Here is a 20,600-nt window from a genome sequence, read left to right as displayed (position 1 = left end):
GAGTATAGAAACAGAGAGAGTAGAGTATAGAAACAGAGAGAGTAGAGAATAGAAACAGAGAGAGTATAGAAAACAGAGAGAGAAGAGTATAGAAACAGAGAGAGTAGAAACAGAGAGAGAATAGAAACAGAGAGAGTAGAGTATAGAAAGAGAGAGAGTAGAGTATAGAAACAGAGAGAGTAGAGTATAGAAACAGAGAGAGTAGAGTATATAAACAGAGAGAGTAGAGTATAGAAACAGAGAGAGTAGAGAATAGAAACAGAGAGAGTAGAGAATAGAAACAGAGAGAGTATAGAAACAGAGAGAGTAGAGTATAGAAACAGAGAGTAGAGAATAGAAACAGAGAGAGAGTATAGAAACAGAGAGAGTATAGAAACAGAGAGAGTAGAGTATAGAAACAGAGAGAGTAGAGAATAGAAACAGAGAGAGTAGAGAATAGAAACAGAGAGATTAGAGTATAGAAACAGAGATAGTAGAGAATAGAAACAGAGAGAGTATAGAATAGAAACAGAGAGAGTATAGAAACAGAGAGAGTAGAGTATAGAAACAGAGAGAGTATAGAATAGAAACAGAGAGAGTATAGAAACAGAGAGAGTAGAGTATAGAAACAGAGAGAGTAGAGAATAGAAACAGAGAGAGTAGAGTATAGAAACAGAGAGAGGAGAGTATAGAAACAGAGAGAGTAGAGAATAGAAACAGAGAGAGAATAGAAACAGAGAGAGTAGAGTATAGAAACAGAGAGAGTAGAGTATAGAAACAGAGAGAGTAGAGAATAGAAACAGAGAGAGTAGAGTATAGAAACAGAGAGAGTATAGAATAGAAACAGAGAGAGTATAGAAACAGAGAGAGTAGAGTATAGAAACAGAGAGAGTAGAGTATAGAAACAGAGAGAGTAGAGAATAGAAACAGAGAGAGTAGAGTAGAGAAACAGAGAGAGTAGAGAATAGAAACAGAGAGAGTAGAGAATAGAAACAGAGAGAGTAGAGTATAGAAACAGAGAGAGTAGAGAATAGAAACAGGAAGTCCTCCCCCTGAGGCCTGAGCTCTGATTGGCTGACAGTCTGAAGAAGTTAATTTGAGTTGCGTGCTGCGTTAACAGGATCAGTTCAACTCTGCTCCTGAGAGTTCCTTTAATCTCTCACACACACACACACACGCACACACACACACGCGCACACACACACACGTGCGCACACACACACACACACACGACCTGAGATTGACCTGTGACCTCTGTGTGATTCCCCTCACCTTCAGATGACCTGTAGTCTGCTTGCTCAGGTGTGTGGGTTTAGCTGCAGAGCTCCAGAGCTCCAGCTGCAGGTGAACAGATACCCCCCCCCCCCCTTGTGAACAGATACCCCCCCCCCCACTTGTCAACAGATACCCCCCCCCCACTTGTGAACAGATCCCCCCCCTTCATCATGGACGTTAACAGTGTCATGTTGATATGAAAGCTGCTGACAGCAGTGTGTCAACGTGCTAATGAGCTAATGCTAACTGCAGGTGAGTAGGGGACTCAGGTGAAAGCCTTTGAGCCGTGATGCGTTCTCTGACCGCGGCACGCTCCAAAGGGCTCAGCCTGATCGTCTCAACGCGCTCAGAGGAACTGATGTCATCTCAGTTCTGCCTCGCAACAGGCTGAGGAGCCGTCTGATTGGTCCCTTGAGCAGTTTGTTGATACTTTGCTACGTGTTTATATTTATGGATAATATCAAGAAGCCTGAGCCTCACCTGTCACACGTACACTTTGTATTTGATGTGTTGATAAAAACGTGTTGCGACCTGAACACAGACAGCTGGAACCCCCCCCCCGCGTGCGTCATGGTGACATCACCAGGTAATCTGTCCTCTGAGCTGATCACCGCTGATCTGCACTTAACCTGCTGCACACACCGGCTCTAACGTATACCTGAGTTCACCTGTACACATCCTATTTACACACCTGAGTACACCTGTACACACTCCTATTTACACACCTGAGTACACCTGTACACACTCCTATTTACACACCTGAGTACACCTGTACACACTCCTATTTACACACCTGTACACACTCCTATTTACACACCTGAGTACACCTGTACACACTCCTATTTACACACCTGTATAAACTGGTATTAAGACAGTTCTATTCACCTGTATGAACCTTAGTACACGTGCGTGTGTGTGTGTGTGTGTGTGTGTGTGTGTGTGTGTGTGTGTGTGTGTGTGTGTGTGTGTGTGTGTGTGTGTGTGTGTGTGTGTGCGCGTGCGTGTATGTGTGTGTGTGTGTGTAAAGACGAGGCGGACAGCTGGTATTGGTCACATCTCTTTATATTCGTACACCAACATCACAGAAAAACAGAAACATTCACATTTGACTCTAGCGTCTCGTAAGTAAAAAAGCGTTCCTGTTCACAGCGGGCGCTCGGACAGGAAACAAACGGCGAGGGCTGCGTCTCCCTGAACTCTGCCTGACAGGCTCTGTGCTACAGGTTAGTGCTGTTAGCATTTGCAGTAGCTAGCTGACGTTAGCACAGCTTATCAACCAACCAGCTTATCAACCAAAAAAACTTTGTTTTTACACAAGTGGTGTTTACCCATGTACACGTGGTGTGTGTACCCGTGTACACATGGTGTGTGTACACGTGGTGTACACATGGTGTGTGTACACGTGGTGTTGACCCATGTACACGTGGTGTGTGTACCCGTGTACACATGGTGTGTGTACACGTGGTGTACACATGGTGTGTGTACACGTGGTGTTGACCCGTGTACACGTGGTGTGTGTGTACCCGTGTACACATGGTGTGTGTACACGTGGTGTACACATGGTGTGTGTACACGTGGTGTTGACCCGTGTACACGTGGTGTTGACCCGTGTACACGTGGTGTACACATGGTGTGTGTACACGTGGTGTTGACCCGTGTACACGTGGTGTACACATGGTGTGTGTACACGTGGTGTTGACCCGTGTACACATGGTGTGTGTACATGTGGTGTTGACCCGTGTACACGTGGTGTTGACCCGTGTACACATGGTGTGGGTACACGTGGTGTTGACCCGTGTACACGTGGTGTGTGTACACATGGTGTACACGTGGTGTGTGTACACATGGTGTGTGTACACATGGTGTGTGTACAAGTGGTGTTTACCCGTGTACACGTGGTGTTTACCCGTGTACACGTGGTGTGTGTACACATGGTGTTTACCCGTGTACACGTGGTGTGTTTCGTTAGCGGTGTTTTGTTAGCGGTGTTTTGTTAGCGGTGCTTCGTTAGCAGCTGCAGTACCGCTGCCGGCCAGGGGGCGCCTGTTTCCCTCGGACACGGAGCCGACCGGTGCTCAGCGATGCATTCAGGGACATTTGTTCTTCACAGAAACAAACGTTTGGCAGAATCCCCGTTAGACCCCGCGCTGACGGACAGGAAGCATTAATCATGGGGGGGGGGGTCATGGGGGGGGGGGGGGGGGTATTTGTTTGTAATTTAAAATCCAACAAAAACGTTTTATGTACAGCAGCAGGAGCATCATCCTGTTAGAATACACTGATCAACATATTTACACACAGCCAACCCCAGAGTGTGTGTGTGAGTGTGTGTGAGTGCGTGAGTGCGTGTCTGTGTGTGTGTGTGTGTGTGTGTGTGTGTGTGTGTGTGTGTGTGTGTGTGTGTGTGTGTGAGTGTGAGTGTGAGTGCGTGTGAGTGTGAGTGTGAGTGTGTGTTATAGTGATGATGATGATGTCGATGAAGATGATGATGGTGATGATGGTGAAGATGATGGTGATGTGTTCAGGAGCCCTCTCCTCTCTCGCCCCCTGTTTCTGGGGGAGAGTCGGGGGGAGACATCAGTCCTTAGTGGGGGGGGGGGGCTCAGGTGGCCTCGGCTGCCTCCCCCCCCTCCACCTCGTTGCCCCCCCGCAGCATCTTCATCTTAACGAACAGGTCAGCGAACGTCTCCTTCACTCCTTTCTCCAGCAGGAAGCCTTCGCTCTCACACTCCGGGTTCTCCGGGTCCTCCATCGTTTCCAAGGCCGTCGCCAGGTACTTCAGCCCCGCCATGTCCAGGGACTGAAAGAGAGGAGACCCTCGTTAATGTCAAGAGAGGAGACCCTAACGGGAGGGGAGACCCTAACGAGAGGGGAGACCCTAACAAGAGAGGAGACCCTAACGGGAGGGGAGACCCTAACGAGAGAGGAGACCCTAACGGGAGAGGAGACCCTAACGGGAGGGGAGACCCTAACGAGAGGGGAGACCCTAACGAGAGGGGAGACCCTAACGGGAGAGGAGACCCTAACGAGAGGGGAGACCCTAACAGGAGGGGAGACCCTAACGAGAGAGGAGACCCTAACGGGAGAGGAGACCCTAACGGGAGGGGAGACCCTAACGAGAGGGGAGACCCTAACGGAGGGGAGACCCTAACGAGAGGGGAGACCCTAACGAGAGAGGAGACCCTCGTTAATGTCAAGAGAGGAGACCCTAACGGGAGGGGAGACCCTAACGAGAGAGGAGACCCTCGTTAATGTCAAGAGAGGAGACCCTAACGAGAGGGGAGACCCTAACGAGAGAGGAGACCCTCGTTAATGTCAAGAGAGGAGACCCTAACGGGAGGGGAGACCCTAACGAGAGGGGAGACCCTAACGAGAGAGGAGACCCTAACGAGAGAGGAGACCCTAACGGGAGGGGAGACCCTAACGAGAGAGGAGACCCTCGTTAATGTCAAGAGAGGAGACCCTAACGGGAGGGGAGACCCTAACGAGAGGGGAGACCCTAACGAGAGAGGAGACCCTAACGGGAGGGGAGACCCTAACGAGAGGGGAGACCCTAACGAGAGAGGAGACCCTAACGAGAGGGGAGACCCTAACGATATGAATGAACCACACAAGTTAAACGAGTTAGCCTACATGTATTTGTTATTGGCTAAGGTATTATTATTATTGTACCCCGAGATCAGGTCTCTAGTAATTGGGTGCTCAAAGTGCACCAGATTGAAGCATTTTACTTTACAGCTTGCCCCGGGGGGGCATACCCCCAGATCCCCCTAGAGCAGGGGTCTTGAGCCGCATGCGGCCCTTTGAGCCCTCTGCTCTGGCTCCCTTGAGCCCTCTGCTCTGGCTCCCTTGAGCCCTCTGCTCTGGCTCCCTTGAGCTTAGACACAAATAAGAAGGAAGTAAAATAAAAGTATTTGTAGGACTATTTATATTTTGTTGCACGGTTGAAAATGTTTCGTATCTTGTATTTTGAGGTGATACTGTGACACATAAATAAAAAACAAAACGGTTTGAATTACGCTACGGTCCCGCGCCAGCGCCTTTCCCTGCAGGCGAATAACCTGGCCCCCGCTCGATGAGCGAACTATGGATACATCAAAGAAAAGAAAAGTACTGGAGAAACAGAGGGTTTAATTCTGCGTGGACAGAGTTATCTGCTCTCACAGCACACGATGTTCTCACCGGGATGCTTGACATGTGGAGAGAAGTGGCCCTAGGTGCTGCAGCCTTTTCGTATCGAGGAAGAACACGGAGAGGAAGACAGCTGACCACCTTCGGTCATCATTCAATCAGTTAACTCTTTTTAGGGTGCAGCGATGTTTTATTTATTTCACATGTGCAGAGGACTCCCAAAGTGCCGTGTTGATTTATTTTAAAGTAAAAGGCTCCAGACAAAACAGATTGTTGGAAAAGGGGGCAAAATGGTTCTTTTGGTCAAAAAGGTTGCAGACCCCTGCTCTAGAGAATGTGACGTCCAACCCCAATTAAAACATGTTCATACAATAATGAATACATTTGAAGCCTTTTTATATAAGCTGTCCACCATGTCAATACGTTTCTCTGTTTGTAGTGTAGTGGTCTTTTGTAGAGGTTTTTCATCGCCCGCTAAAATCTTGCCCCGGGCAGCAAATTGGTCAGAACCGGCCCTGGTGTCATCCCCACAGCACCCCCCATTTGTAACATGTTCCCACGGCTATGGGTATAAATACTTTATTACTTATCGGATCTGCACAAACAAGATATCGATTAGCAAGCTGAGATTCCACAGATTCTAGAGGTATAAGTATCATCACTGTGGTACTGGGTAATTATACGTTATATTTTAGATTCCTAAAAACAGGCCTGGGGCTTAACCAGTTAAACAATTACTTTGAGTGAAAACCACCCTTGAATGATGGGATGGTCGAATAAAAGCTTTAGGAATTCAAACTATAACATATCAGAAGTACCCTGTATCAAGATTGATGCAAAACAAGTGACCTTTGACCTTTTTAGAGAGGTTTAGCAAAAAGAAACTCACTTCTGGGGTCATTTGGGTGCATTTTCCATATCTCTGGCCCCCCCCCGGTCGATTTGAACCGTTAGAGCCAATAGAATCGAGGGGAAGTTCCTAAATCCACCTAAACATTACCATTGGTGAATGAGTGATGCGTAGCCAGAATGCCCCGGAACCGGAAGCTGTCATACACTCTCGTAGCTATCATAACAGCTAATATGAAATCTCCGTTATTGACATAAATATGTAGATGAGTTATCAGTAATCATTTCAAAGTGACACAAACACATTGGATTAACCTATGGAGTAACCTTCGGCAGCGTTTTTATCGATTTGATGCCATTGAACACAACTTTTGATCAGAACAACAGCAGGTAAGACCCCCCCCACTTAATGAAAGAACCCCCAGTTAATGAGAGAACCCCCCAGTTAATGAGAAACCCCCCAGTTAATGAGAGAAACCCCCAGTTAATGAGAGAACCCCCAGTTAATGAGAGAAACCCCCCAGTTAATGAGAGAACCCCCAGTTAATGAGAGAAACCCCCAGTTAATGAGAGAACCCCCAGTTAATGAGAGAACCCCCAGTTAATGAGAGAACCCACAGTTAATGAGAGAACCCCCAGTTAATGAGAGAACCCCCAGTTAATGAGAGAAACCCCCCAGTTAATGAGAGAAACCCCCAGTTAATGAGAGAAACCCCCAGTTAATGAGAGAAACCCCCAGTTAATGAGAGAAACCCCCAGTTAATGAGAGAACCCCAGTTAATGAGAGAAACCCCCAGTTAATGAGAGAACCCCCAGTTAATGAGAACTCCCCCAGTTAATGAGAGAACCCCCAGTTAATGAGAGAAACCCCCAGTTAATGAGAGAAACCCCCAGTTAATGAGAGAAACCCCCAGTTAATGAGAGAAACCCCCAGTTAATGAGAGAACCCCCAGTTAATGAGAGATAACCCCAGTTAATGAGAGAAACCCCCAGTTAATGAGAGAAACCCCCAGTTAATGAGAGAAACCCTCCAGTTAATGAGAGAAACCCCCAGTTAATGAGAGAAACCCCCAGTTAATGAGAGAACCCCCAGTTAATGAGAGAACCCCCCAGTTAATGAGAGAAACCCCTCAGTTAATGAGAGAAACCCCCAGTTAATGAGAGAACCCCTCAGTTAATGAGAGAAACCCCAGTTAATGAGAGAACCCCCAGTTAATGAGAGAACCCCCAGTTAATGAGAGAACCCCCCAGTTAATGAGAGAACCCCCAGTTAATGAGAGAAACCCCAGTTAATGAGAGAACCCCCCAGTTAATGAGAGAACCCCCAGTTAATGAGAGAAACCCCCCAGTTAATGAGAGAACCCCCAGTTAATGAGAGAACCCCCAGTTAATGAGAGAACCCCCCAGTTAATGAGAGAACCCCCAGTTAATGAGAGAAACCCCCAGTTAATGAGAGAACCCCCAGTTAATGAGAGAAACCCCCAGTTAATGAGAGAAACCCCCAGTTAATGAGAGAACCCCCAGTTAATGAGAGAACTCCCAGTTAATGAGAGAACCCCCAGTTAATGAGACAAACCCCCAGTTAATGAGACAAACCCCCAGTTAATGAGAGAACCCCCAGTTAATGAGACAAACCCCCAGTTAATGAGAGAACTCCCAGTTAATGAGAGAAACCCCCCAGTTAATGAGAGAAACCCCCAGTTAATGAGAAAACCCCCAGTTAATGAGAGAACCCCCAGTTAATGAGACAAACCCCCAGTTAATGAGAGAACCCCCAGTTAATGAGACAAACCCCCAGTTAATGAGAGAACTCCCAGTTAATGAGAGAACCCCCAGTTAATGAGAGAAACCCCCAGTTAATGAGAGAAACCCCCAGTTAATGAGAGAAACCCCCAGTTAATGAGAGAACCCCAGTTAATGAGAGAAACCCCCAGTTAATGAGAGAACCCCAGTTAATGAGAGAACCCCCAGTTAATGAGAGAAACCCTCAGTTAATGAGAGAAACCCCCAGTTAATGAGAGAACCCCCAGTTAATGAGAGAAACCCCCAGTTAATGAGAGAACCCCCAGTTAATGAGAGAACCCTCAGTTAATGAGAGAACCCCCAGTTAATGAGAGAAACCCCCAGTTAATGAGAGAACCCCCAGTTAATGAGAGAACCCCCAGTTAATGAGAGAACCCCCAGTTAATGGACTAAAGACTGTGTGGTAAACAAAAGATGACGCAAACAACTGAGAGGTAAATAACAACACCCTAAAGCTGCAATGAAGGTGTTCCTGAGTTCTCTGTAATCTCGTGACGCTTCAGATCAAACTTGTTTATTTGACCCACAAAATCTCGCTCGCAGGAACTGACCCTGATCTTCCCAGAATGCAACCTGTTGCCACTGCTCAGATTATCCCAGGAATAGTTCCTGATCCTCGGAGAACTGCCCAGCATGCAGCTTAGCACATCGCCGCACGGAAACGTCCTCCCTCTCTGAGGAACGTCTCTGAGGAACGACTCTGAGGAACGACTCTGAGGAACGACTGAGGAACGTCTCTGAGGAACCTCTCTGAGGAACGTCCTCCCTCTCTGAGGAACGACTCTGAGGAACGTCTCTGAGGAACGTCCTCCCTCTCTGAGGAACGTCTCTGAGGAACCTCTCTGAGGAACGACTCTGAGGACCATCTCTGAGGAACCTCTCTGAGGAACGTCTCTGAGGAACGTCTCTGAGGAACCTCTCTGAGGAACGACTCTGAGGACCATCTCTGAGGAACCTCTCTGAGGAACGTCCTCCCTCTCTGAGGAACGACTCTGAGGAACCTCTCTGAGGAACGTCTCTGAGGAACCTCTCTGAGGAACGTCCTCCCTCTCTGAGGAACGACTCTGAGGAACGTCTCTGAGGAACGTCCTCCCTCTCTGAGGAACGTCTCTGAGGAACCTCTCTGAGGAACGACTCTGAGGACCATCTCTGAGGAACCTCTCTGAGGAACGTCTCTGAGGAACGTCTCTGAGGAACCTCTCTGAGGAACGACTCTGAGGACCATCTCTGAGGAACCTCTCTGAGGAACGTCCTCCCTCTCTGAGGAACGACTCTGAGGAACCTCTCTGAGGAACGTCCTCCCTCTCTGAGGAACGACTCTGAGGAACCTCTCTGAGGAACGTCTCTGAGGAACCTGTCTGAGGAACGACTCTGAGGAACGTCTCTGAGGAACCTCTCTGAGGAACGACTCTGAGGACCATCTCTGAGGAACCTCTCTGAGGAACGTCCTCCCTCTCTGAGGAACGACTCTGAGGAACCTCTCTGAGGAACGTCTCTGAGGAACCTCTCTGAGGAACGTCCTCCCTCTCTGAGGAACGACTCTGAGGAACGTCTCTGAGGAACGTCCTCCCTCTCTGAGGAACGTCTCTGAGGAACCTCTCTGAGGAACGTCTCTGAGGAACGTCTCTGAGGAACGTCCTCCCTCTCTGAGGAACGTCTCTGAGGAACGTCCTCCCTCTCTGAGGAACGTCTGAGGAACGTCCTCCCTCTCTGAGGAACGTCTCTGAGGAACGACTCTGAGGAACGTCCTCCCTCTCTGAGGAACGACTCTGAGGAACGTCTGAGGAACGTCCTCCCTCTCTGAGGAACGTCTCTGAGGAACCTCTCTGAGGAACGTCTCTGAGGAACGTCCTCCCTCTCTGAGGAACGTCTCTGAGGAACCTCTCTGAGGAACGTCCTCCCTCTCTGAGGAACGTCTCTGAGGAACGTCTGAGGAACGTCCTCCCTCTCTGAGGAACGTCTCTGAGGAACCTCTCTGAGGAACGTCCTCCCTCTCTGAGGAACGACTCTGAGGAACGTCTCTGAGGAACGTCCTCCCTCTCTGAGGAACGTCTGAGGAACGTCTCTGAGGAACGTCCTCCCTCTCTGAGGAACGTCTCTGAGGAACGTCTCTGAGGAACGTCTCTGAGGAACGTCCTCCCTCTCTGAGGAACGTCTCTGAGGAACGTCCTCCCTCTCTGAGGAACGTCCTCCCTCTCTGAGGAATGTCTCTGAGGAACGTCTCTGAGGAATGTCCTCCCTCTCTGAGGAACGTCCTCCCTCTCTGAGGAATGTCTCTGAGGAACGTCTCTGAGGAACGTCCTCCCTCTCTGAGGAACGTCTTCCCTCTCTGAGGAACCTCCTCCCTCTCTGAGGAACCTCCTCCCTCTCTGAGGAACGTCCTCTCTCTCTGAGGAACGACTCTGAGGAACGTCCTCCCTCTCTGAGGAACGTCTCTGAGGAACGTCTCTGAGGAACCTCTCTGAGGAACGTCCTCCCTCTCTGAGGAACGACTCTGAGGAACGTCTGAGGAACGTCTCTGAGGAACGTCCTCCCTCTCTGAGGAACATCTCTGAGGAACCTCTCTGAGGAACGTCCTCCCTCTCTGAGGAACATCTCTGAGGAACGTCCTCCCTCTCTGAGGAACGTCCTCCCTCTCTGAGGAACGTCTCTGAGGAACGTCTCTGAGGAACGTCCTCCCTCTCTGAGGAACCTCTCTGAGGAACGTCCTCCCTCTCTGAGGAACGTCTCTGAGGAATGTCCTCCCTCTCTGAGGAATGTCTCTGAGGAACGTCTCTGAGGAACGTCCTCCCTCTCTGAGGAACGTCCTCCCTCTCTGAGGAACGTCTCTGAGGAACGTCCTCCCTCTCTGAGGAACCTCCTCCCTCTCTGAGGAACGTCCTCCCTCTCTGAGGAACGTCCTCCCTCTCTGAGGAACGTCCTCCCTCTCTGAGGAACCTCCTCCCTCTCTGAGGAACCTCCTCCCTCTCTGAGGAACGTCTCTGAGGAACGTCTCTGAGGAACGTCTCTGAGGAATGTCTGTGAGGAACGTCCTCCCTCTCCCCTAATATAACCCCCTCCCCACCACTTGTTCTCTCATGGTGCAACAACATGGATATGAAGGGTCTAAGGACAGAGGGTCTAAGGACAGAGGGTCTGAGGACAGAGGGTCTAAGGACAGAGGGTCTAAGGATAGAGGGTCTAAGGACAGAGGGTCTGAGGACAGAGGGTATAAGGACAGAGGGTCTGAGGACAGAGGGTATAAGGACAGAGGATCTAAGGATAGAGGGTCTAAGGACAGAGGGTCTGAGGACAGAGGGTATAAGGACAGAGGGTCTGAAGACAGAGGGTATAAGGACAGAGGGTCTGAGGACAGAGGGTATAAGGACAGAGGGTATGAGGACAGAGGGTCTGAGGACAGAGGGTATAAGGACAGAGGGTCTGAGGACAGAGGGTATAAGGACAGAGGGTCTGAGGACAGAGGGTCTGAGGACAGAGGGTCTAGGACAGAGGGTCTAGGACAGAGGGTCTGAGGACAGAGGGTCTAGGACAGAGGGTATAAGGACAGAGGGTCTGAGGACAGAGGGTCTGAGGACAGAGGGTCTAGGACAGAGGGTCTAGGACAGAGGGTCTGAGGACAGAGGGTCTAGGACAGAGGGTATAAGGACAGAGGGTCTGAGGACAGAGGGTCTGAGGACAGAGGGTCTAGGACAGAGGGTCTAGGACAGAGGGTCTGAGGACAGAGGGTCTAGGACAGAGGGTATAAGGACAGAGGGTCTGAGGACAGAGGGTCTGAGGACAGAGGGTCTGAGGACAGAGGGTCTAAGGACAGAGGGTCTGAGGACAGAGGGTCTGAGGACAGAGGGTCTAGGACAGAGGGTCTAGGACAGAGGGTCTGAGGACAGAGGGTCTAGGACAGAGGGTATAAGGACAGAGGGTCTGAGGACAGAGGGTCTGAGGACAGAGGGTCTAGGACAGAGGGTCTAGGACAGAGGGTCTGAGGACAGAGGGTCTAGGACAGAGGGTATGAGGACAGAGGGTCTGAGGACAGAGGGTCTAGGACAGAGGGTCTAGGACAGAGGGTCTAGGACAGAGGGTATAAGGACAGAGGGTCTGAGGACAGAGGGTCTGAGGACAGAGGGTCTGAGGACAGAGGGTCTGAGGACAGAGGGTCTGAGGACAGAGGGTCTAGGACAGAGGGTCTGAGGACAGAGGGTCTGAGGACAGAGGGTCTGAGGACAGAGGGTCTGAGGACAGAGGGTATAAGGACAGAGGGTCTGAGGACAGAGGGTATAAGGACAGAGGGTCTGAGGACAGAGGGTCTGAGGACAGAGGGTCTAGGACAGAGGGTCTGAGGACAGAGGGTCTGAGGACAGAGGGTCTGAGGACAGAGGGTCTGAGGACAGAGGGTCTCGACTGTAGGCTAGTTGTATCTTATGTGCAGCACTTTGGCTCCACCAGACATCCTTTATAAATGTGCTATAAATAAAACTTGATTTGATTTGACTGTAATCTGAGTATTGTAATAATATATATTTGACTGTAATCTGAGTATTGTAATAATATATATTTGACTGTAATCTGAGTATTGTAATAATATATATTTGACTGTAATCTGAGTATTGTAATAATATATATTTGACTGTAATCTGAGTATTGTAATAATATATATTTGACTGTAATCTGAGTATTGTAATAATATATATTTGACTGTAATCTGAGTATTGTAATAATATATATTTGACTGTAATCTGAGTATTGTAGTAATATATATTTAACTATCAGCTACAGCTACGGGTGAATCTCATTGAGACACAAGGTCTCATTCCCCGTGTGTCCTCGCTGCGGTCTGGAGAGCAGCTGCTCAGGAGCTCACGCTAATCTGAGCTAATCAGTGCTCTGCTAACCCAGAGCTTCAGGCGGGTCGGATTACCTGAGACTAACGAGCTCTGACCCCCCACAGGAGAAAGGCCTCAGAGACACACCTCAGAGACACACCTGCCATACACCCTGACCTGAGTCAGCACCAAGAGTCCTGAACCCTGACCTGAGTCAGCACCAAGAGTCCTGAACCCTGACCTGAGTCAGCACCAAGAGTCCTGAACCCTGACCTGAGTCAGCACCAAGAGTCCTGAACCCAGACCTGAGTCAGCACCAAGAGTCCTGAACCCAGACCTGAGTCAGCACCAAGAGTCCTGAACCCTGACCTGAGTCAGCACCAAGAGTCCTGAACCCAGACCTGAGTCAGCACCAAGAGTCCTGAACCCAGACCTGAGTCAGCACCAAGAGTCCTGAACCCAGACCTGAGTCAGCACCAAGAGTCCTGAACCCAGACCTGAGTCAGCACCAAGAGTCCTGACCCCTGACCTGAGTCAGCACTATGAGTCCTGAACCCTGACCTGAGTCAGCACCAAGAGTCCTGAACCCAGACCTGAGTCAGCACCAAGAGTCCTGAACCCAGACCTGAGTCAGCACCAAGAGTCCTGAACCCTGACCTGAGTCAGCATGATGAGTTATGATTATTTAGAGTCTCTATGAAGAGACTCTACAAAGAGTCTGTACGAAGAGTCTGTACGAAGAGTCTGTACGAAGAGTCTGTACGAGGAGTCTCTACGAAGAGACTCTACAAAGAGTCTGTACGAAGAGTCTGTACGAACAGTCTGTACGAAGAGTCTGTACGAAGAGTCTGTACTAAGAGTCTGTACGAGGAGTCTGTACGAAGAGTCTGTACGAAGAGTCTGTACGAAGAGTCTCTACGAAGAGACTTCAGGTTTACTGCGTCATGCTTTCATCATGAGGAAGTGGGTGTGGTTACATCTAAACTGGGTGGGTAAAACGACAGCTAGCTGAATGCTGATTGGCTGCAGGTGCTGTGGGCGGGGCTCACCTCCAGCATGATGGTGAAGAGGATGAGGACCCCGATGCTGTTCATCATGCTGCTGAAGTAGGCGAACAGCGCCTCCCGGCAGCCCCGGCTCCAGATGTTCAGCTCCTCGATGCGGTGGTCGTAGTCATAGTGCGCCGTGTTGTTGGTCAGGTGGTGCTGGATGCAGGGCCGCGGGGACCCGGGGTTGCAGCAGCTGAACGGCACGCTGTCCATCAGGTACTTCCCCTCCACGTTACTGAGGACCCGGCTGCAGGGAGACAGGGGGAGACAGGGGGAGACAGAGGGGGAGACAGGGAGGGAGACAGGTTAGTGTTATACTGTTTTTGTCGTCAATGTATATCTGAGTATCTGAGAATGTCCCTAACTTTTTTTTTGAAAACTTCCTTTTACATTGTTTTGTCATTACAGAATACACACACACAAAACACTACATTGAAAATACACACAACACATAATATACGAATACATACTTAAACAGAACATAACAGTATAGTCTCTGTAGACAGAGGGCCGGGTTAGGCCCCGCCCCCTAACCGGCCCTCTGCCTACAGGTTCCTGCAGGCTACAGCCCGAGCTCTTGACTTGATGCAGGAAGCAGACAGCGGGACGTTGGAGGAGAAGTGAGCACACTCAGCAGGAGAGTGCAACATGACTGCAGCGTCCAGGCAGCTTTGGTTCGAGCATATGCCTTGAGTTGCACATAGCTCCAACACGCGCGCGCACAGACACACACACACACGCACGCACGCACACACACACACACACACACACTTTGTATTGTATTATTGTCTTCGTACGCTTTTAACACACCATCGTAGCGATGGCGATGTTTCAGGTGACTGATCAGGTTCGAAGTATTAGGGAGCGCTGGATTTGTGAAGAACTCCCCTCTTCCTAAACACCACAGTACTGGCAAAACGGGAGGAGCCGAGTGAAAAACAAGCGCCCCTCATCCCAACCCACCCACACCGCAGGATTTTTTTATTTTTTTTTACCCAAAAAATATATTGTATATTATCGGGGCTATTAATACTGGTATCGGGTTTATCGGGATGACGTCATAATTCCTAATATCGGACCGATAATTATCGTGCATCCCAAAACAAAAGCCTATATGAAGAGGTGCAGTACAGCGCAGCACCATCAGTCTGATTTACTAAAACAACAACATGAGAAACACTTAAATGCTACATTTCAAATGTTTACAATCCATCACTAAATTCATGTTAACATCGAGCAGCAGCACGGAGACGACATGAGCTGCATTGAACTGATCTTTCTAATAAGTTGTACTTGATGTAGAGAAACGTGGGCTCGAGCTTCACTGAGAGCTTCGTCGTTCTGACAGCGAGGCAGCTGCAGCTGTTACACTGTTCATATCAACCCACACGGCTCAGACTTCCTTACTTTTTCATTAACATAAAATACATCTCACGTACCCCCGGCAGTACTCCAACGTACCCCTAGGGGTCCACGTACCCCCGGCAGTACTCCAACGTACCCCTAGGGGTCCACGTACCCCCGGCAGTACTCCAACGTACCCCTAGGGGTCCACGTACCCCCATTTGAGAACCACTGCTCTAAAGTACCGCAGTCTCTTCTCCTAAGTCCTTTTGAATTCTCCTATCCACTATCCCTTAACCCCGTGACCTTTCACTCAGAGGGGAGGAGGAGAGGAAAGGAGCTGATTTTTGGACAATTGGACTGCAGCCCAGGGTTACTCTCAGGGGGGCTGTGGTTTATTGAAGGTCCATTAGAAGACCAGCAGGACAGGAGTGACCTGCAGGGGGCGCTAAACAGAGAGTGGAGGTAACTCTCCACACCCTCAACCTGTTTAACACACACACACACACACACACACACACACACACACACACACACACACACACACACACACACACACACACACACACACACACACACACACACACACACACACACACACACACACACACACACACACACACACACACACACACACACACACACACACACACACACACACACACACACACACACACACACACACACACACACACACACACACACACACACACACACACACACACACACACACACACACACACACACACACACACACACACAGAACCAGAGGCAGCCTGCGGTGGGAATACTCGGGTGCAGGTAGCAGCTCTCAGGCGGGGGGGGGGGGGGGGGGGGGGGGGGGTAACCTTGTCCTGTCAGCGGCTGATAATCTGCAGCGAGGTGGAAATCAGATCCTGATTATGGACTTAGAGCCGGGCCGGCACACTGACCTGCTGCACGGCGACTCCTCCCTCCTTGATCCCCCGTTATCCTGCTCTGACCCCGTTCACCAATCAGAGCGCTGACCCTGTTAACCAATCAGAGCGCTGACCCCGTTAACCAATCAGAGCATAGAGTCCACAGCAACTAGAGGTTTCTGGAAATCAGAAATCAAGTGTAACCTGAAGAGTCTCTGTGGACAAAAAGTGAGGACCCTTACTGCCCCCCCCCCCACATGAAACCCCCCCAGGTGTGGACTCACTCTTTCACCAGCTCGTTGCTCATGGACCCTTACTGCCCCCCCCCCACATGAAACCCCCCAGGTGTGGACTCACTATTTCACCAGCTGGTTGCTCATGGACCCTTACTGCCCCCCCCCACATGAAACCCCCCAGGTGTGGACTCACTCTTTCACCAGCTCGTTGCTCATGGACCCTTACTGCCCCCCCCCCCCACATGAAACCCCCCAGGTGTGGACTCACTCTTTCACCAGCTCGTTGCTCATGGACCCTTACTGCCCCCCCCCCCACATGAAACCCCCCCAGGTGTGGACTCACTCTTTCACCAGCTCGTTGCTCATGGACCCTTACTGCCCCCCCCCCCACATGAAACCCCCCCAGGTGTGGACTCACTCTTTCACCAGCTCGTTGCTCATGGACCCTTACTGCCCCCCCCCCCACATGAAACCCCCCAGGTGTGGACTCACTCTTTCACCAGCTGGTTGCTCATGGACCCTTACTGCCCCCCCCCCACATGAAACCCCCCAGGTGTGGACTCACTCTTTCACCAGCTCGTTGCTCATGGACCCTTACTGCCCCCCACATGAAACCCCCCAGGTGTGGACTCACTCTTTCACCAGCTCGTTGCTCATGGACCCTTACTGCCCCCCCCCCACATGAAACCCCCCAGGTGTGGACTCACTCTTTCACCAGCTCGTTGCTCATGGACCCTTACTGCCCCCCCCACATGAAACCCCCCAGGTGTAGACAGGAGCGGATCTAGACAAATATTCATGGGGTGGCAAGAGGCTGGCAGGAGATTTTGAGGGGTGGCATCCCCTGACAGAAGTATATGCTGATTTAAATCGCAATCATATCAATCAATTAGGGGTGTAACGGTACACGTGTGTTCCGAACGAATATAGCGTTAAACGTAAAAAATTGAGAACATGAACAACTTTCTGGAAGTAATCTATATCATTTAATTTCATTGGACGAGAGGCATACTATGAGAGCTGGTCACCGGGATGCGTTCAAATGTAGTCAGTAATTTGAGGAACTGTCGAAATGGCGAACGCAGATAAAGTTGAGCTGAAAATCCTCCAGCATCATTGAAGTCTCCGGTTTGGGAACATTTTGGTTTCGCAGTTACGTACAAGGATGACGGACAAAGACAGGTGGACCGACCCAAAGCTGTTTGTCGGCATTGTTCAACTAAAATTGGTTACGCGGCTGTCAGTGGCAATACATCAAACTTGCACACTCATTTGAAAAGGCATCACCCGAACGTGAATATCACCGGTACCAAAAGACTGAAGTGCAAACCCAACTCCCGCTAGCATGTAGCCTCCACCACTCGCAGAGAGTTCAGACCGAGCCAAAGCTATTACCAACGCCAAGTATCCTTATGTTGCCATGGTAGCAAAGCGCTACCTGGCTGTATCTGCTGCCTCTGTCCCTAGAGAGGGTGTTCTCCACAGCAGGAGACATTGCTAGTGCCAGCAGATCTGAACTTTCAGCAAGCAATGTGGACAAGTTCATCTTTCTTTAGAACAACATGAAAATACAATGACAAGCAAGTCCTGATGCCAAGCTGGCTGCTTAGGTACAGTACAGTTCAAATACAGATTATTTCAGTTCATCGAAATGCTGCACCTTAATGTTTATTTTATTATATTTTATATTTATTTGAATACATTATTCACAGTTTAATAATAATTAAAAAAAAATATTTAATGTTTTGTGATAATTTTTCCTGCTGTACCGAAAACGTACCGAACCGACCTGTGACCTAAAAACGAGGTACGTACCGAACCGAAATGTTTGTGAACCGTTACACCCCTACAATCAATGTTAACTTGGAAAGCCACAATATTAATATTTTAACTCAATCACATAGGTGATATTATTGTGGCACATCAGTAAAGCCTTACATATAAGGTGGCAGACGTAATTTAATGAATTTTAACTGAACAATAACTGAATGAGTTTGCCTCACTCTTAGACCAGCAGGGCAACGAATCTGTGCAGACTGCTGCAATGAGTACATTCATTAACTGTCTCATCGATGTTTGTCTGAATGAATATGATACTATTAACAATCATATTATTCCTATCAGCTGTCAATCACTGTTAATAAATAATAATAATAATAATAGATTTAATTTGTTAGCGTTTTTACAGGTGCTCAAAGACGCTTTACAGATATAGTGAAGAACTGTTATGATTCACATATTCATTTATTATTGAATACACTATATTTGTTGGAGGAGTTAATGATGAATGTTCATCAAGATGCTTGCTCACCCTCCTTCAAATTTGAAAAACAAGTAATTATATAATTATTGATATACAGTTACAACCTTGACTTTACATCAGAAAGAACAAACATTAAAGAAGTGACTAACTGCATCAGTTAGGGTTAAAAAACGTGTATTCAGCTAAAACATCGCTTCAGTTATGATCCAGTGGAGAGTCCTTACCTGCTGGCCTAGTTACATCAAAGTGGTTACTTTCTGCTGGCTGGGCAGTGAAGTTTTACACACCGTCTGATTTGACTTTTTCAGGACATAAAACTGTTTTTTGGGGGCAGACCCCCTCAAAGAAAAAAATATATACACGCATACAAGATCATCATCTTAATAGTTTGTTATTCTCATCGAGTCATCCGTGAGCAGAGCATCACGTTGACGTGTATATTACAGCTGAATGCAGCGATTACTATTTTGTTCAGCAAAACGCCTCACAGACTGATTAAGATCAACAGCTGTAGTGCGTTTTGATTCAATGCTGAGTGCAGCCGCACTGACAGGCTCTTCTCTGTCAGTGCGGACCGCAACTACCTCATCCCTTCAGTGCTTGGGTCCGAACGAAAGGCTTCTCGTTTTGCGCCGTTCCCCCGTTCAAGTGAATTGGCCACCAATCATATTTCCACTCTCGCGCCAGGACCGGGGGAGGGGTTACATGACGTGCATCTTGTGGTGCATTCACTTGCACTCGGACATTAGAGACTTTCTCTCATAAATGTCCGATGAGCCACAACTTTTCTTTCAAAACAAAGATGCCAACTGGGGTGGCAGCCTGGGTGGCAAGGCTATTGTTTAGGGTGGCAGTTGCCACCCCATGCCACCCCGGTAGATCCGCCCCTGGGTGTAGACTCACTCTTTCACCAAGTCGTTGCTCATGGACCCTTACTGCCCCCCCCCCCACATGAAACCCCCCCAGGTGTGGACTCACTCTTTCACCAGGTCGTTGCTCATGGACCCTTACTGCCCCCCCCCACATGAACCCCCCCAGGTGTGGACTCACTCTTTCACCAGCTGGTTGCTCATGGACCCTTACTGCCCCCCCCTCACATGAAACCCCCCCAGGTGTGGACTCACTCTTTCACCAGCTCGTTGCTCATGTCCAGGTAGCGGTTGCTGATCCACTGCACCTCGAACCAGTCCCGGAAGTTGTTGTTCCCGCAGCAGCGGAACTCGATCTGCGTCATGTCCAGCGTCCTCTTCATGTAGCAGCGGCCCGGCGTGTCCGTGTCCTTGTAGAACTTGATGCTGTTCTTCAGGCCCTCGGCCAGCGTCAGGTACACGGCGAACTGCATGAGGAAGCAGAGCAGCGCGGTGAGCAGCAGCAGCACGTTGAAGCCGCAGCACAGCAGTAGGTAGGGCTTCAGCATGGGCTTCCACCGGGCGAACTTGATGGGGTCCAGCGAGTCGTGGCACACCTTGCCCCCGAAGGCGCTGACCCCGCCGGCCAGCAGCCCCACCAGGATCAGCAGGTTGGGGACCAGGTGGCTCTCGTTGTTGTCCATCATCTCGCTCCTCTTGCGCAGCTCCACCTTGAAGAAGAGGCCCAGGCTGAAGATGAGGATCCCCACGACGACGGAGAGCCAGTAGACCATCCAGAGGCCCTGAGCCAGCTTCACCCGCTTCTGCAGGTTGAACTTCACCGGCATGAACGGCATGGCGACGCGTGCAGCAGAGACTCGCGGGAACGCGGGAAGAAGCAAAGAGAAGACTTTCCTATTTGCAGACGGTTCACAGCGACGCTCCTGTCCTCATACCGCCGAGCTGCAGCCTGTGGGGGGGGCGGAGGGGTCTGCCATCGTCAGTGCTCAGGGTTCAGAGTGTGGAGAGGACAGTGGGCTCTGAGGGACAGACCGAGGGCAACGCCCCCCGCGGCTCATCCCATTACAGCGGCTCAGCGCTAAACCG

General features: G+C 49.7%; 1 protein-coding gene across 1 annotated transcript; it reads right to left on the bottom strand.

Moving 5' to 3' along the window:
- Nucleotides 1–3,856: 3,856 nt before the first annotated feature.
- LOC117444070 (peripherin-2-like) lies at nt 3,857–20,350 on the bottom strand. The gene is made up of 3 exons (XM_034079787.1): nt 19,770–20,350; nt 13,904–14,150; nt 3,857–4,054 (listed from the first exon to the last, which is right to left on the bottom strand). Exons 1-3 carry the CDS (start codon nt 20,348–20,350, stop codon nt 3,857–3,859), a joined length of 1,026 nt encoding a protein of 341 aa, XP_033935678.1.
- Nucleotides 20,351–20,600: the final 250 nt, after the last annotated feature.

This window comes from Pseudochaenichthys georgianus, unplaced genomic scaffold, assembly GCF_902827115.2.
Source record: "Pseudochaenichthys georgianus unplaced genomic scaffold, fPseGeo1.2 scaffold_722_arrow_ctg1, whole genome shotgun sequence".
NCBI classification, from domain to species: domain Eukaryota; kingdom Metazoa; phylum Chordata; class Actinopteri; order Perciformes; family Channichthyidae; genus Pseudochaenichthys; species Pseudochaenichthys georgianus.
Note: the sequence above shows the minus strand (reverse complement) of the source record. Positions and strands in the feature narration are given on the sequence as shown.

Bases quoted from the DNA above. Each gene is read 5' to 3' on its own strand.
- LOC117444070 (XM_034079787.1), bottom strand. From the start codon at position 20,350: ATGCCGTTCATGCCGGTGAAGTTCAACCTGCAGAAGCGGGTGAAGCTG. The intron at 14,151-19,769 runs GTGAGTCCACAC...GTCTCCCTGCAG, and splicing joins AGCAACGAGCTGGTGAAAGA to CCGGGTCCTCAGTAACGTGG. The intron at 4,055-13,903 runs GTGAGCCCCGCC...CCTCTCTTTCAG, and splicing joins TCTTCACCATCATGCTGGAG to TCCCTGGACATGGCGGGGCT.